At 30.4% G+C, this 16,260-nt stretch overlaps 3 protein-coding genes across 3 annotated transcripts; all 3 read right to left on the minus strand.

Annotated features, from left to right (window-relative positions):
- Window positions 1-528: 528 nt before the first annotated feature.
- Window positions 529-4,638, minus strand: LOC124935766 (inactive protein kinase SELMODRAFT_444075-like). The gene is made up of 9 exons (XM_047476189.1): window positions 4,243-4,638; window positions 3,998-4,158; window positions 3,824-3,915; window positions 1,838-2,721; window positions 1,592-1,752; window positions 1,342-1,418; window positions 1,101-1,248; window positions 858-1,007; window positions 529-783 (listed from the first exon to the last, which is right to left on the minus strand). The coding sequence occupies exons 1-9, from the start codon at window positions 4,403-4,405 to the stop codon at window positions 748-750; spliced, it is 1,872 nt and encodes a 623-aa protein (XP_047332145.1). The 5' UTR covers window positions 4,406-4,638; the 3' UTR covers window positions 529-747.
- Window positions 4,639-7,126: 2,488 nt separating this feature from the next.
- Window positions 7,127-8,995, minus strand: LOC124934234 (thiamine phosphate phosphatase-like protein). Its single transcript, XM_047474732.1, has 4 exons — window positions 8,731-8,995; window positions 8,532-8,653; window positions 8,243-8,441; window positions 7,127-7,633 (listed from the first exon to the last, which is right to left on the minus strand). Exons 1-4 carry the CDS (start codon window positions 8,872-8,874, stop codon window positions 7,376-7,378), a joined length of 723 nt encoding a protein of 240 aa, XP_047330688.1. The 5' UTR covers window positions 8,875-8,995; the 3' UTR covers window positions 7,127-7,375.
- A 571-nt stretch (window positions 8,996-9,566) lies between these two features.
- LOC124934233 (protein NDL1-like) lies at window positions 9,567-12,911 on the minus strand. The gene is made up of 11 exons (XM_047474731.1): window positions 12,648-12,911; window positions 11,658-11,757; window positions 11,409-11,506; window positions 11,225-11,313; window positions 11,054-11,114; window positions 10,882-10,968; window positions 10,728-10,805; window positions 10,578-10,634; window positions 10,440-10,495; window positions 10,226-10,361; window positions 9,567-10,106 (listed from the first exon to the last, which is right to left on the minus strand). The coding sequence occupies exons 1-11, from the start codon at window positions 12,705-12,707 to the stop codon at window positions 9,894-9,896; spliced, it is 1,035 nt and encodes a 344-aa protein (XP_047330687.1). The 5' UTR covers window positions 12,708-12,911; the 3' UTR covers window positions 9,567-9,893.
- Window positions 12,912-16,260: the final 3,349 nt, after the last annotated feature.

A 16,260-nucleotide genomic window follows, 5' to 3' on the forward strand; every position in this document is an offset into this window, starting at 1 on the left:
TTAACCAATTAAAAACTTAAATAATTTGTTTTTATATCAAATAATATATTTTTTTCAAAATATCCCAAATCATCTACCTCAAACAAGCTCTTATGTTTGTTGTTGGTTTTTCATGTTTTTTAGCATGTTCCTTTGTGTGTGGGATTTGTTTTTGTTTGACATGAACTCATGCTTTATCAATGAATAAATTGACAAATGTAATGTTCAATTATGAGAAAACTTGTTGGCAAGATCATAAAGATGCAAAGAATCCAAAGGAACAAAATTTCATAAGATTTTTAAAACCTCTAAACCGAAACAGTGATTCGAATTGACGGTTCATTGACAGTCAAAATCATTTTAGGTATACTTATTTTATTTACGAATGAATAAAATTTATCGAACCGATTAAAAAACTTAAATCGACGGCTAAAAAAAATGACTGAAACCGAACCGTTTACATCCTTGCCGGATCATATTCAATAACCCAAAAATGAATCATTGCGAATGCAACATATTATTTGTAAGATGCCCAATATATGAAGAAGGAGAAGAAAACATAATTGTATTTAATAAACTAGTTTGACAATATTATACTCCTCTAAGAAAGCTTTCCTTAGTAGTAAAAATTTATACAAACATTTAACAAATTATTTTACATGGAAACTTTTAACCATTCTTTTTTATCACAACAGGAAATAGGAATGCACCATACATATATGTGCAACTTTTTTTTTTCTACATTTCAAAAAGAAAAATTGTAAGCCTTCAGGAAATAGTATCGCCTTCCAACATTCGAAGAACCTATATTGCGAACCAATGAAAATCAATAATACGAAAATACACACACAAAAAAGGCGACATAAGAGTTTTCGCACCTGTGACATGCGTGGCCTGGACTGAGGAGCCCGTCTGATGCACAACGAAGCACAATGAAGCATGGAAATAACCTCTTGCTCTGAACATTGGTTTCTTATTCGTGGATCGATTAATTCCTCAATAGCTAGTTTTTTCAGCAAAGGACGTGCCTGATCATCATCCAATTTAAATACAAATATCAAATTTTAATTTATCGCGTTTTCTCTAGAATTAAATTAAAGAGATGGCGGTTGGACCATTACCCATTCGGATAGACACTGCTGGCCTCTAGGTCGAGCAATATCCATTGCTTTCCTTCCCGTTACAAGCTCCAACAATACCATGCCAAAAGAATAGACATCAGCTTTTTCTGTAATTTGTCCACTTTGAGCATATTCTGGAGCCAAGTACCTATTATTATAAAAAACATCAAATGGGGAACTTATGTAGCGAAAAACAGATTACATTTGCCAAAAAAACACATCTAGAATTACAATTGATTACCCAAATCTTCCAATTATCCGCGTTTCAACACCCAAATCTCCGTCTGGTTGCCACCTAGCTAATCCAAAATCTCCAACCTGTTATAAATAAGAGATCATTTTCTTTACAAACCAGAAATTCATTGTTTTCATTTCAGATAATGGGTATTTTCATATTTTGTTTTGACAAGTTTTAAAAATTGATCCTAATTATGATAGTGATTGTCTAAAAAAAAACACTAAGAACATAGAGTATAATACGAAAATCATACCAAAGGTTCAAAATCATGAGTGATGAGAATATTATTGGGACGAACATCGCGATGAACAATACAACCAACTCTACATTCTTCATGAAGATATCTCAATCCTCTCGCGGCTCCAACTGCAATCCTTTGTCTAGAACACCATTCCAATATCCCCTTCTTATCTCCTGCAATTAATTTACAAACAAAAACAACACCCATAAATAAAATCCTTAAAAAAACTCAAAATTTATCATCATTTGAAAATTTTACCATAAAGATGTGTATCCAAAGATCCATTGCAAATATATTCATAAACCAGCAACCGTTTCTTATCCTCCACACACAATCCAATCAACATAACAACATTCCGATGCTGCGCGCAGCTCAAAACCTCAATCTCCGAACAAAATTCACGATCACCCTGCATACTCTCCAGTTTATATTGTTTAACCGCAACAATTTGACCATCTGGTAAGAACCCGCGATGAACAGAGCCAAAACCACCTTCCGCCAAGAAATTAGCCTCCGAAAATCCTTTCGTGGCGTGTTCAAGCTCTGCATATGAAAACCATCTGGGGGGTTTTCCAAAAACAGGTGCTTTATGATGACATAATGAACATAATGGAGGTGGATCAGCTGGAGCTTTTCTTGAATCTAAATCAAGACCATAATTATTATTCATCTTTTTATGATCAGATGATAATGTTGTTGTTGTTGCTGTTATCCATGATGGAGAACATAAACTTGTTGAAGGAGAGTTAAATTCTTCACTGCTTACTTCTGAACCATCAATGTTGCTGTTATTATGTCTATCAACTGTTTGTAGAAATGCCAATCTTTTCCTTTCTCGATTTATTTCAGATACTGAAAACGGCGACTTTCCTGTATCGCCGCTGGATAGAGACGACGCCGTTCCGGCGTCGGTTGTACTGAACGGAGTATCGTGGGGGCTGTTTAACGGCGTTAGGTTTGGAGCTTGGATCAAGTTCCATAGAGATAGAGAATCTGAATTCGGCGTTAGGTTTCTTCTTTCTGGATTATTCGCCGACGATCCGACAAGATTCAGACGAAGGATTTTCGGCCGGCAGCGTTTCATAATCGCGATATTGCATCGGAGTTGTTCAATGCACGGCGGCGCTTCCTTTTTCAGTCCTCTGTTATAAAAAGAGAATAGATGTTTTAATATAGACCCTTTAACTTTTATTCAATGAAAGTTGTTCCTTAAACTTTGAAAATTGTATTAAATTAGCCTCAATTTGATCTAGTTTGTGGAATCTTTGGGCTAATTTGATATTTCAATAAGTTTAGGGGTCTATTAGTTAGTTAAGATATTCTTTTATAAAGACCTTTAAAGTTTTACCCATGGAATAATTTATTTCTTAAACTTTGAACCATATATCATATTAGTCTCAAATTGATCTAGTTTGTTAAATCTTGGGGGATAATTTGGTATTTAAATAAGTGGAGGGGTCTATTACTAACTTAAGATATTCTTTAATAAAGACCCTTAAATTTTACTCAACAAAAAGTTGTTCCTTAAACATTGAAAAGTATATCATATTATCCCCAAATTTATCTATTTTATGAAATCTTAGGACTAATTTGATATTTAAATAAGTGGATGGGGCTAGTACTTATATATCCAATATAACCCAATTGAAAGAGAATAGATTCTTTAAAAGAGACCCTTGATATATTTTATGAAATCTTGGGGGCTAATTTGATATTTAAATAAGTGAAGGGGTCTATTACTAACTTATCCAATATAACCCAGCTGCATGTAAGACAGTAAGAGAAGAGATTCTTTAATAAAGGTCCTTAAACTTTGAAAAGTATATCATATTAGCCCCCAAATTGATCTATTTTATGAAATCTTGGGGCTAATTTGATATTTAAATAAGTGAAGGGGTCTATTACTAACTTATCCAATAAAACCCAGCTGCATGTAAGAAAATAGACTCTTTAATAAAGGCCCTTGAACTCTTAATGAACAAAATTTTGTTCCTTAAACTTTGAAAAGTATATCATATTAGTCCCCAAAATTGATATATTAGGAATAATTTGTATTTAAATAAGTGGAGGGGTCTATTACTTACTTAAGATATTCTTTAATAAATGCCCTTTAACTTTTACTCAACAAAAATTTGTTCCTTAAACATTGAAAAGTATATCATATTATTCCCAAATTGAGCTATTTTATGAAATTTTGGGACTAACTTGACATTAAAATAAGTAAAGGGGTCTATTACTACTTACTTATCCAATATAATCCAGCTGCAAGGAGCCTTTTTTGCTTCTTCAGCCACAGCTCCGTACGAACCAGAGATCACTTTCACCTTCATCTTAATCTAAACAATTAAAAAAACACAAAAAATGAAATCAATTCTTCAAATCCAAAATCAAAATCAAAATCAAAACATCAATCCTTACTTTCTCCGAATCATAAAGATCATGAAGTAAAAACACCATTTGAGAACAAGCTTCTTTAATACATTCTTCATCTGTAATTCTACCCATTGAAATAGAAACCCAATTACACTTTCCAGGCGTCCAATCCATACCCAATTTAGGAAAAACCCATAATCGTTTTCCTGTAAATAATAAACATGAACTTAAGAATCCAATTTGTGAAGAACCCATAATCAAAAACATTTCAATTTCTTGTGTTTTCTTACCAGATGATTGAGAAGGGAGGACTGCGATCAATTTGATACAATCTCCAGATTCAACTATACAAGTTAAAGCCCATAACAATGCTGTCTTTGAGATTTCTTTAGATGCTTTGACAGCAACGATTACAACTTTACCTTTGAAGATCTTCTCTCTTTCATTATTCATCTTAATTTCTCAAAACCAACATGCAGATGAGATGAAGAAGATGGATAGAAAAAACAGACAGATTTACAGAATTTGGATTGAGGAAATAAAAAAAGGGTGCAAATTTGTGTTTTATGTCTGTTGAAAAGGAAAGGGGAGTAGAGATGTCACGAGTTGCAGATGATGGAAAGAAACTAGGCAACTTTCTCTCACTATATCTATGTGTGTGTTTGTGTGTGTGAGTTAGTGTGAGAAGGAGAAAGAAATATGAACACCTGGGATTATGTGTGTGGGTAACGGTTCATTTTTTAGACCGGATCTATGGCGGAGAACCGGCTGGAAATGTTAGGACCAATTCTTCTCTACTTTCTCAGTGAAACAGTTCTATTTTTATTTTTTATAATATATATAAATTTTATTTGCTCAAACTTCTATACAAATAAGTATTTATAAGAGCTTAATCGGATTTTTATTTAAGTAATGATAAGTGGTGTTGATTTTGAAGGTTTTGAAGATAATAAAAAGAGTAAAATGATAAAATAATTTATTTATTTTATAAATATAAAGTATTTTAATATTTAGAGTAATGAATTGAGTTAGGTGAGATGTTTGATTATAGTTGAATTTTTTAAGAGAACAATGTAAAATTGTTTCTATTTTTATTTTAATTTTGTTCGTTTTATTTTATTTATTTTTTTTGAGAACGATGAGTTTTGTTTCTCTTTTGAAATGCGATTAATCTTTTGGATTAAGCAAATATCTCGCGAACACACTTAAACAATTAACTAGATTTTTTTTGTTGCGGGTTCGAACACAGAACCACATAAAGACTAGAGATATGCATATCTTGTTATCGCGATGATAAAAGGAGGATAAGTAACCCACAACTTAAACAAACATTACTTCTTTCTCCTTTATCACATCACTCCATAGTTCATAATAACTTAATCAAAATATATATATATATATATATATTTTTTAAAATATTTTTTATTTTATTATTATTATTTAATATATTTGAAGTCTTTTTATTAAAAGAAATTACACTTTCTCAATATCACCGCGAATAATTATTCTTTAAATAACCAAAGTTATTTAAATAATCATAGTTAAAAAAAAAAACTTCTGTTGAAGTTATGAAAATTATGCTTTAACTTTTAAATTTAGAAAATTTTACTTTGATTGTTTAGATAAATTTGTTTTCCTATTAAAATAGTTCAAATCATTATTTAATTTCATCAAGAAGGTGTTTTTAAGGAATTAGAGTTTAAACTACAACAAAATATAAATAGGCTGATAGTTCCCTCCTATTACATTAATTAATTTAAATCCCCTCCTATTACATTAATTAATTTAAATCTGAACATCTTTGGTATTAAATATAGTTCATGTATAATTTAAAATTCAAATTAAAACACTCTTTATGTTTTATATTATAATTTCTTATAATATTTTTATACTTCTTTTGTATCAATACAACCGTTACATAGAGTCTTAGACAATAAAACTACTAAAGTGGTATCCAAAGCACAAAAAAAAAGGAAAGAAACCATTGCTTTCTTTATTAAAGTTTGCACCCACAATACACATCATGGAATCACTTTTAATATCTCAACTTTATTCCTTGTGTAAATTTCCAATGCCATTGTTTTCTCTATACAATGGGACAAAAGTCTTATCTAGTACAAAAAAACTCTTATTTCGACTATCGATAAGTATAACGTATATTTTATTCATATAATTACGTTTAGTTATGAAACTCACGCATATATTCAGGTATAATCGATAAGCATAACGTATATTTTATTCATATAATTACGTTTAGTTATGAAACTCACGCATATATTCAGGTATAGTCTAGTTTTTGTCATTTTATTTATCGGGTTTATAAATAAGGTGTATTTGTATACATATTTGAAGGGTTATTAGCTAGTATGAGACATCATGTTAAATTCATTGAAACACAATTAGTCGAACTATATGAAAGTTGATTAAGACAATTTCGATATAAAAAAAGTTGATTCCGAAAACTTGGATATAGAAACATCTTGAATGGTTTATTGCTTTTTGTTATATACTTATGTGGGTATGCATATCTTTTAGTGCATTCATGTAAAGGGTGCCATGGGATCATGATTTTGCCCAAAAAGTAGCCAAAAAGTATAATTGGTTACTTAACATGCAAGGAGGCAAGCTTTTATAAAGAAGAGATAATTGGCTTTTTTACATATTTAATCTTATATTTATATTAGTCAATTAGTGTGACCCCAAGTTCTATTATGACTTAATTTTTTTTTTTTATAAAAAATAATTACTAGAATAAGAAAAAGTGAACTTTAAGATTAGCGTGATTATCTCCTCCCAACGCATTTTAGTGAAATAAAAGTTTTATTAGTACCTTAATCCAAGTTATAAGACGTTTAACTTGAATTTGTGTCTTTTTAAGTTAAAAATTAAGGTTTCTAACTTAGTTATCGATAAGATTTAAGATAAGACTGATCCAACCATCTAAACAAAACCGAAACAACCAAACTGAATTATTAACTGTGATATAGTTATACCTAAACATTTATCTTAATGATTATGTTTTTAATCAATGTTTCAAATATTCTCAAACAGACTTCAACAGTTTGATTGTACATTTTGTTGTAGAAACAGACCAAATAGCTTATACCCCTAAACATAACTATGTAATACCTAACACAATACATCGAACTAACTTCCATGATATAAGTTATTATAAATCGCACAAAGGATAATAAATGTATAACAACCCTCAAAATCCTAGCAGAAATCTCATCACAACCAGAGTACAATCATTCAACAAAAATAAAACCGCTCTTCCAAATCATCTTTAATATTGTTCGGGGAGGAAGAATGAGAATTTGACATTAAATATTCGAATTGAAACAACAATTCATAAATGGGTTAAACCAATATCTTAAATTTTATTCAAATTTTCTTTTAATCATAGCCCTAGTGCCACAAATGTTAAATATTACAAAGACGTAGAATAGTCATTCCAAGCTCTTCTCCATCTACCCATTCTTGGATCATTGCTTTTACAAGAATGGAGGAATTATGAGCACCATTGATCTTCTTCCATAAAGGGAAATCTTTTTTTGGTAATATGTAATCTCCCTCAACAAGTCTTAAACTAGGGCAATAATCACCTCCCCCATCTCCAATATACATAATTATCTTCTCCCCTTTAACCATGGAAGCTTGGATCTTATCTATCACCAAACCCTGCTAGACAAAACCACTAAATTTGTATGAACCAAAAGGAAAAGAGTAAGTTCTAACCATTTTCAGCCACAACCCATTGCTCATTCCCATTACAAAGAACTTGGTTTTTCTAGTGCTTGTTGAAGAGAAAATCTTATTAAGGAAGAAGAAAGTGTGGAAATCTAAGATATGATTGATTTGGCTTAAACGTCACAACTTTGAATAAGTTGTCCACATTAGTTAGGCAGAAATCGCTGTTACGAATAAGCCGAATCACATGGTGATAGAGTCCACACATGTATTCTTTCTTTCTAAACAATAGCAATTAAGCGTCAATGCAAACAAGAATAAGCTCTAAGCTAGACCAAATATGCCATAAGATGAATCAAACTAACTGTAACTTCTTTTTTTTTTCTTGTTTTCATTCTCTCTTGACTTATGACTTTCTCAGCCAATCATTCTTTCTAAACTATCGCTGAGTGTGTTTGCTATGCTTAATCGCTATCGTTAGAAAGAATTAAACTAACCCTAGTTTATCTTTTCTTCATGTCTCATAATTCTTTCCAAGTTAATGATCAATTACCAGCCTACTCCATTGTTAAAAACAGATAAATAGAATGAAATGGATACCTTGCACAAATTGGAGGGACATAAACTGCAACCATGAGGAAGGTCCAAACTATTGTAAGGTAAGATCTTCAGCCTTCCTTCATCATCCACAAAGCTTCCATTCGTAATGATTTCAGAAAAACAACCAACCAAACCATAATGCTCCAAAATTGTGTCAATGAAGAACTGATTTGCATCACTAACTATTCTTAAATCATATCTGAAACAACAAATTTCCACATTGTCTCGAGATTATTATGAGGACTGAATCTGAAGAAAGAAAGAAATGGTTAATGGATTGAGAAAATACCCAATACTCTTAAGTCTATGAATGGCAGATATCAATGTAGAATTCATCGGAATCTGTTTCAAACACTCGGCAATATCTTCGATTGTCTTCCCACTTGAATGAAGCTCTTCCATCATCTTATCCTAGATTAATGAGAAAGCATGAATTATTGGTCTAAGATCCTAATAGCATCATAAAAGTAAGGTATCAAAGAACGAACCATTAGAGAATTCCAAGGTAATTTGCGTCTAAGCTGATTGAAGACAGAGGTGAGACCCATTTTTTCCACAATCCACGTGTCGCTGTTGTCATCGATCATCGTATGATCGAAGTCGAAGACAACTATGATGGATGTAGCCGCCATCTTTGATCGGTCTGGCGGCGCAAACCCAGAAATCTATCGCTCACAAACTCACAACAGCAGCCGAAGCGACGTGGGGCCTCCTCTCTGTTAATGAAGATGAGATTTTTTTTTCTTTCTATTTCGTCTTTTTCTTTATTACTTTTTGTTTACCCAATTTCCTTCTTTGAAATCCAACTATGATTAGAAATCTTACAAATTTTGATCATAAATCATATCAATGAATGAAAGACAACACAAAGTGGGTTTTAGCTGGAACCCATCTCAAAACCAAATAAGATCGAGTTCCATGGATGGAATGCTTTTGAGTTAGCGGGTGGTCAAGGTTGTTCTGGGGTGTCAAGTTAGCTCTCGCATATCAAATAGACAAGTGTACATCAAGATTCCAATAGAATAGAGATATAAGACTTTCCCATATTGAAATAAACACAATAATTTTGAAATGAGAACTTTAATCCAATAGAGACAATATCTTTATTTAGAATAACCCAAAAAATAACAACTGTTCATAATTGTCAAATGGGGGGTGGGGTCTAAGATAATGATGGCCAAAACTATTCAACCATCAAAGCTCACATGCAGCCGTTTTCTTGCCCACCAATCACGTATATTAGTGGAAAATTACTCCATATTTCCACATTCATACATTTGACCACCATTATTCATGTGCTCTTCTCCACCTTCCGACCAAACCATGACAGCAAATTAAACCGCATTCTTACACAACATAAGCTTAAAAGACCCGTTCATTTGTGTTCAACATGTTTATGACTGACAGACTGACTACAAATGAATGAATTTAACATCAAATTGTCCACCAAGAATTACAACAATCACCACCCTTTCTTCCCTTCCCCATTCCCACTTTTTGTTTCTCTCTTATGTACAATCTCTACTGACAAAATTGAGAGAATTTAAAATAAATATGACTGACTCTGACTGACTGACTGACTGCCAATTGTATAACAATTATTAACAACAGAAGAAAGAACCTTGTGAGATTTTTTTCATGCTGACACTGTCTAAGAAACCCTTGTTTTGATTGGCTTCAACTTCAACCCCATGCTTTCAGGAGATAGGAGCTCTGGTGAGATGCAAGATGGGCTCAATGGGCTCCTCGGGCTCCCACTAGGTTGACTCTGCCTATAGAATCCGAAACCCATCAGAAAATATTCCATCGGTATCAACATTGCATGTGGCTGCTCTTCCGTCACCATTGATCCACATGACTGAACCTATACAATCACACAATGCAATTTATAAAAAGAAAAAAAAGAAAAAATTGAAATTAAAAGTGTTTTTCTTTCAATTGGTATAAAAATTTCACTGATTTTTGTTGCTTCATTTGGTATACCTCAACCAAGGCTGTATATCTTCTGTCTAATCTCGACATCATGTGGAGAGCTTCCCCATGGAAAGGAGAATTATCCCCAACAAATATGAGTGTACGACATTTTAATCTCTTCAATCCATCGCTAATATCAGGTCTCCTGTAACAAGTATTATTATTATTATTAATAAACAAAATTCATATATATGAAATAATTGAATTTGAATTGTGTTTTTACCTATCAATTGCCTGAAGAAACCGCAATACATTTATCCCCTGCCGTTCTTCTAATAACTATAGAAAATTAACAAAAATAAATAAACATTACCGCTGGAGAAATGTTTATTTTTAAGAATGTGAAAAAATGGATACTAACTCTTCTACAAGCCTGGACAATATCTGATTCAGGTACATCAATAGCACCACGTACTTCCTAACAAAACAGATGACAAAAATCCCTCAATTCAAAGAAGAACAAAGAAAAGGGTATCTTATACACACAAACATTGATTGCAAATTGCTATACCTTGCTGAAGTAGCGCTGGAGTAAAAGTTCTGTGAGTAAACCGCACATGCCATAGAAATATAGCAAATTTAACATCACCTATAAGATTAAAATGAGTTATAATCTTCCTATATCATAACGCAGGGACACAATCAGAAAATAAATAAATGAAAACCTTATTATATAGCCATTCGGTCCATGAAGATGCCTTGCAAATGGGGGAAATCAGTATCAGACCGAGAACCCTTTCTCTGTATTTCATCTGTATTTACAGACCTAAAACTATTAACATCTATGACTATCACCATATAAGAAACATCGATAAAATGGTTGCATAAGAAACATACTGCAAATAGTGTAAGAATGTAAGCCCCAGCTGTAACCCCCATACACATTACTGCACCAAGCCTGCCATGAAAAAACAATACTACTTGTATGAAGACAACAAGAATATGAACAAGAAAACGCTATATATTGGGTTTACACTTAAAAAATTAATCAATATGACTATTATTAACCTGAAATAATTGAGAACCTCGAGGATTTGATCTGCTAGATCATCAACAGAGGGCAAATCATCATCTGGACAAACTGCTGCAGCTCCTAACTGCAAAAACTCTTGCGGAAGACACAAATGTACATGTTAAGAAGGACAACAGGAACATTTTCAAAACAAGACACAATATAAAGAAAGTAACAGACCTCGTGCCCAGGAGGACTGATGTGGTAAATACAGAAATTGTGAAGAAGCAAGGAAGCTGCCTCCGGACAAAAGAACAATCCTTGGAAGCAAGACATATCTGTCCAAATAGTTAAAACATCAAACAAAGACCTCGAGCTTTTTTGAAGAATAACTAAATTATCATTTGTATAAATGTTACAAAAAAAACAAAATAAGAGTATCTTAGTTGATGATTTCATCAAAAAAAGGTCCTAGTTAAAACAACTCACGATTTAGAGCCACATCAGGGTATGTTATCAGCGCTGGCTTGTCTTGGTCTCCATATAAAATAACAGACACAGGGCCTCGACCAGTTCTCACAATATGTTCCTGCAACAATAGTATAATCAGGTTACACAAATCCTGTCAAAAAGAATGAAAATGAAGTAGAATGTAACAGAGGAACGAACACTAAATATTTTCATGGTCTTCAATTGTGTATGAAAAAGATACACAAGCATGGCAATTTTAATCCAAGATCTTCCAAGGAATTTCACTAGCTATAACAGATAAGTACATAGACATAATGAAAAGACAAATAATTTTCAATCAATCAGTAATATAAAGTGATTATAATTGATATGGACAGGTAAACCAACAATTAAGAAATGCTAACTACTCAAAATAATAATATCATGGTGTTAAAGTATGATTAGGAGTGTTTACCAATAACAATAATGAATCCAAAGAAACATTAAATTCATAGAAGGAATTCATTCAAGCAATCCAATTGAGAATTAACTATATGTGGTTGTTAAGAAAGAAACAAAAAGAAGAGAATCCTTATGGAGACTAAACCTCCAATTGCACAAATATTGTTCTATAATCTATACCCTTCTTCCTTTAACTTTTCCACCTGCTTCCTTTAGGGTAAAGAAAGTTAATAATGTTCTTCAGTTTGCCACTAATATTCTTTGAAGAAACAGAACTTGTTAGGACGACATATGAAGTAACAAGAAACAACTTTAGAGAAACCAACAAAATGAATCCCATTCAAGAGTAAACAATTGCAAGCAAGAAAAAGGGTATTTCAATGATTCAAATAAGAAGTGATAGGAAACAGATTGAAACAAACAAAAAAAAAAAATCTTTTTTCCATTATAGTTAAAGACATTGGTGAATAAAGTCATAATAAGTCAAAATGCAACAATCATTCAAAAAACCCAGATCTATCCATGTTCAAAATCGGCAAAAAGAAGTCAAGATTGAACAAAACAAACCTTTCCTCCAAGATATATCGTTTCCATATCCAAAGAAACTGAATCGCTTGAATCCACCATGGCCGCCGGCTCTCAGCGCCTACAAGCCTAAATGCTAATTTCTCTGCCTAAAACTTCTTTTCTTTTTCAACCCTTTCTCTTCTCCGACTATATATAGCGAAAACTTCAATGGGTTTCAATGGCTTATATGCAAAGCCATCATCTTTCTCTCTCTTTCTTTCTGTATCCAACTGCAAAATTAACTTGCGGTTAACTTCCCACCGACGATAATTGCAAACGGGATAATTTAACACGAGTCTCCGGTCAATTTTTTAACCATGATTGCCGACCGACAGCTTGGCAATTTCATCCTGCTGTACTCACGCATGAAACCCGGGAGCAGATCATACGATGTCGTTTCGTCAAACTAATTTCAAAACGACGTCGTTCCATACTGTCGGTTTTATATTCTGTCATTCTGTGACGTGGGAAGAATTAGTATTTGTAAATGTTATTTAGAAGAAAAAAATTATTATAATTTAATTAAGAAATATAAGTCAACAGTTTTTTCCAACTTTGACATTGTTAATTATTTATAAAGTCTTATAATAATTTATAAAAATATTATATGGAGTATATTAATTAATAGTTTCTTAATATGGGTATTGTGTGTGCTGTATTTATTATTAATACAGATAATATGTCTATTAAAAAACTTATAAATTAGTTTTGCAATTAAATTTTGGTTAGAATCTTTAAGATTTTATTGGTGGAGAGAATAAAGTATGTTTTTTTTATTAAATTATAGAATATTGTATTTTTTTTCAAATAAATGCTAAATAAACCTAATTTATGATATTTTTTTATATGATAAATGGTATTTTTTTTTAGGATAAATGGTATTTTTTTTTACCATAATATTGAAAGATATTATTCTGTTTTTAGAATATTATAAAGAGAAAGAAAAATGTAACCTTTTATTTATAATTTTTTTTAATGTAAAAAAACTAACATAATGGTTCATTTATTTCATATATATCTAAATATATAAATAAATTAAAAAAGTCTTTACTCTTTACCTCAAGTGGGGCTAACACAATAAGAATACAGAAATAAGCACAAGTGTAGCTAGCCCGTGTGAAATCCCATTTAGCATAGTTTTTATTTTTTTAAAATATAAAATTGTAATTGATCTCCTATATTATAATGACCTTATTTTTTCTAATTTATTAAAATTCAAAATCAAGTATGTTATTACAAGTTATAAAATATATTATATAGATTGATCTAAAAATTTATGGAAAAATATTTTTTCTCATTCACTTTTTATCTAAAGATTTAATTCAATTAAATCACATCTACAGGTTTAAATGAAAATAAAATCACATTTAGTAAACCATTTTTAAAAGTGATTTTAATTGTGATTATAAAAATGTTCGTGCCAAAATATTAATTTTTAAATAACCAAAACCATTTTCACTAATATAGTTATAAGTTAAAGAAATATTGTTGTTTTAAAAAAATAATACATTTTTTATATTATTATTTTCATATTAAATATGATAAATCATGACAAAGGCTTTATTAAGATATAAAATATATCAGATTACAAGTTATAAATATGAGGATGTTACTCAAATACAAATATATAAGCAATATAAAAACACTTTATTAATTAAAAATGAATTTATATGAAAAAATATCAATAAATTTAATTAAATTATGTTCATAGATCAACTCATCAACATACTTATTGAAGACATTTGACACATGCATGTTTGAAAGAATTTTTAAAAAATTTCTTGTCCAAATTCAATTTTAAATTTATAGAAAGTGTTATAAGTGAACTCATTTTAAGTTGCGAGATATTCAAATTGTTTATTCAATATTAATATAGTTCAGAGACACTTGTTAATGTAGATTAATTTGGAGAATATCAATTACTGCATCTTAAAAATAACATAATCATGACTCAAAATCTATAATTATCATTTAAGTTAAATTATTCAAATTTCAAATATATATATTATAATTCTTGAGAAAAAAAAACTAGCAAACAAACATAAGTAACCTTGAATCGAAGGCATGATTAAGCTTTTAATACAAATTATATCTTTGTGACATGATCAGATATAAACCACATAATGTATCTAAACTAATAGATGAATGAAATTTTAAAATAAGATTTAATGAGTATAATCTATAAAAATAATAATAAGTCAACTAGGAATGAACAAATATGATAATAAAGTATAGTTGACACCCTTTTTGTAAGAGACACGTATGTTATGAGTTAGATTAACTTAAAAGCATGACTTTTTCTCATTATTTGTTAAATAAGAAAGAAAATTAATCATCCTTCTCATTATTAATTTTTTTGTTTAAAAATATGGAAGGCAATGTATAAAACAAAAGTCAACATCATGCAAACAATCAAGCTCTAAATTAAGAGAAACACTGCAATAAAGAAGACATAGTATTGCCACAATGTCTATGAAAATTAGGTATACAAAACAAAATTCCAAATAAATCACATGAATTGAAACAGAAAAATGTCATCATCATTCAAAGAAAAGGAGTAGACAGGTCATATTGAACAAGACATGTATGTAGTAAGGAAAACTAACCAAACGAAGCAGAGAGACGTATTATTGGGTTGTTTCAATCTCATTGGTTAAGCAAAATCGAAGATATAGACCGCTCTTAATTACTTCAAAGAACAAGTAAAAAGTTGAATGTATGGTAGAAGACTATGGAGACAGTTAGTGATGCTTAATTAGTGTATTTAAAAAAAAACGTTAAACCATAAAGAAAACACAAAAAACATATTGCACATGTTAATGAGTACGACCAATCAAACAAATAAGCCTTCATCTCACTCGTGAAAAACAATCAAATTGATAGTTTTTGTAATTGTTGTTCATGTTCTCTTCTACTTTTATTTTTTGTTTTTTATTTGTGAAGGAAATTTTAATTTTATTTAGATTGGTTTTGAACATGTTATAGATGGTTAGAAACTCTCTTATGCCCATGCCAAATATCAAATACACAAGTCTTATGACTCCATGTACAAAGTTGGTTGTCTTAGTATTACAACATAATTGATTAATTTTCCACAATTTTAATCATTATGGATTATTGGAATACAAATATTATTATTTTGAATTTTAGTTAGGTGATAACTAGATTTGGTGATATATCTATTTACTAACATAGATTACCAATGAATTGTGATTTCTTTCTTTTAGATACTAAGAACAATAGTATGAATAATTGTTCTTACTAAAGTAGTTTTGATCGATAATTTTTTTATTTAAAATATTGTTATATTTTCAATGCATTGAATTGAAGTAAAAAATACTTATTTAATTTAAGATATTTTAAATAAGAATTAAACCCATAATTTTTTTTTCTCTTAGAAATCATTTTTAATTACTTAGCGGGTTTAAAATTTGATAAACAATTAATGTGGATAAATAAATGTAATTGCTCAAATACATGTAAATAAATTATCTATTGAGAATTTTGTAAGATTAAGTTAATAATTTTGAATTGAATGATAGTGTTGATGAAGTCAATTAACTTTAATTTAATGGTATATGTGGTAGTTAATGATATTAGACATTTAATTATT

The sequence above is a fragment of the Impatiens glandulifera genome, chromosome 4 (assembly GCF_907164915.1).
Source record: "Impatiens glandulifera chromosome 4, dImpGla2.1, whole genome shotgun sequence".
Lineage (NCBI taxonomy): Eukaryota > Viridiplantae > Streptophyta > Magnoliopsida > Ericales > Balsaminaceae > Impatiens > Impatiens glandulifera.

Coding starts and splice junctions, on each gene's coding strand:
- LOC124934233 (XM_047474731.1), bottom strand. CDS start 12,707: ATGGTGGATTCAAGCGATTCAGTTTCTTTGGATATGGAAACGATATAT. Junction 11,314..11,408: donor TCAGTCCTCCTGGGCACGAG/GTCTGTTACTTT, acceptor GAGTTTTTGCAG/TTAGGAGCTGCAGCAGTTTG. Junction 10,635..10,727: donor TCCAGCGCTACTTCAGCAAG/GTATAGCAATTT, acceptor CTGTTTTGTTAG/GAAGTACGTGGTGCTATTGA.
- LOC124934234 (XM_047474732.1), bottom strand. CDS start 8,874: ATGGCGGCTACATCCATCATAGTTGTCTTCGACTTCGATCATACGATG. Junction 8,654..8,730: donor TACCTTGGAATTCTCTAATG/GTTCGTTCTTTG, acceptor TCATTAATCTAG/GATAAGATGATGGAAGAGCT. Junction 7,634..8,242: donor GTCCCTCCAATTTGTGCAAG/GTATCCATTTCA, acceptor TTTGTCTAGCAG/GGTTTGGTGATAGATAAGAT.
- LOC124935766 (XM_047476189.1), bottom strand. CDS start 4,405: ATGAATAATGAAAGAGAGAAGATCTTCAAAGGTAAAGTTGTAATCGTT. Junction 1,249..1,341: donor CGGATAATTGGAAGATTTGG/GTAATCAATTGT, acceptor TTATAATAATAG/GTACTTGGCTCCAGAATATG. Junction 1,008..1,100: donor AGCAGTGTCTATCCGAATGG/GTAATGGTCCAA, acceptor GATGATGATCAG/GCACGTCCTTTGCTGAAAAA.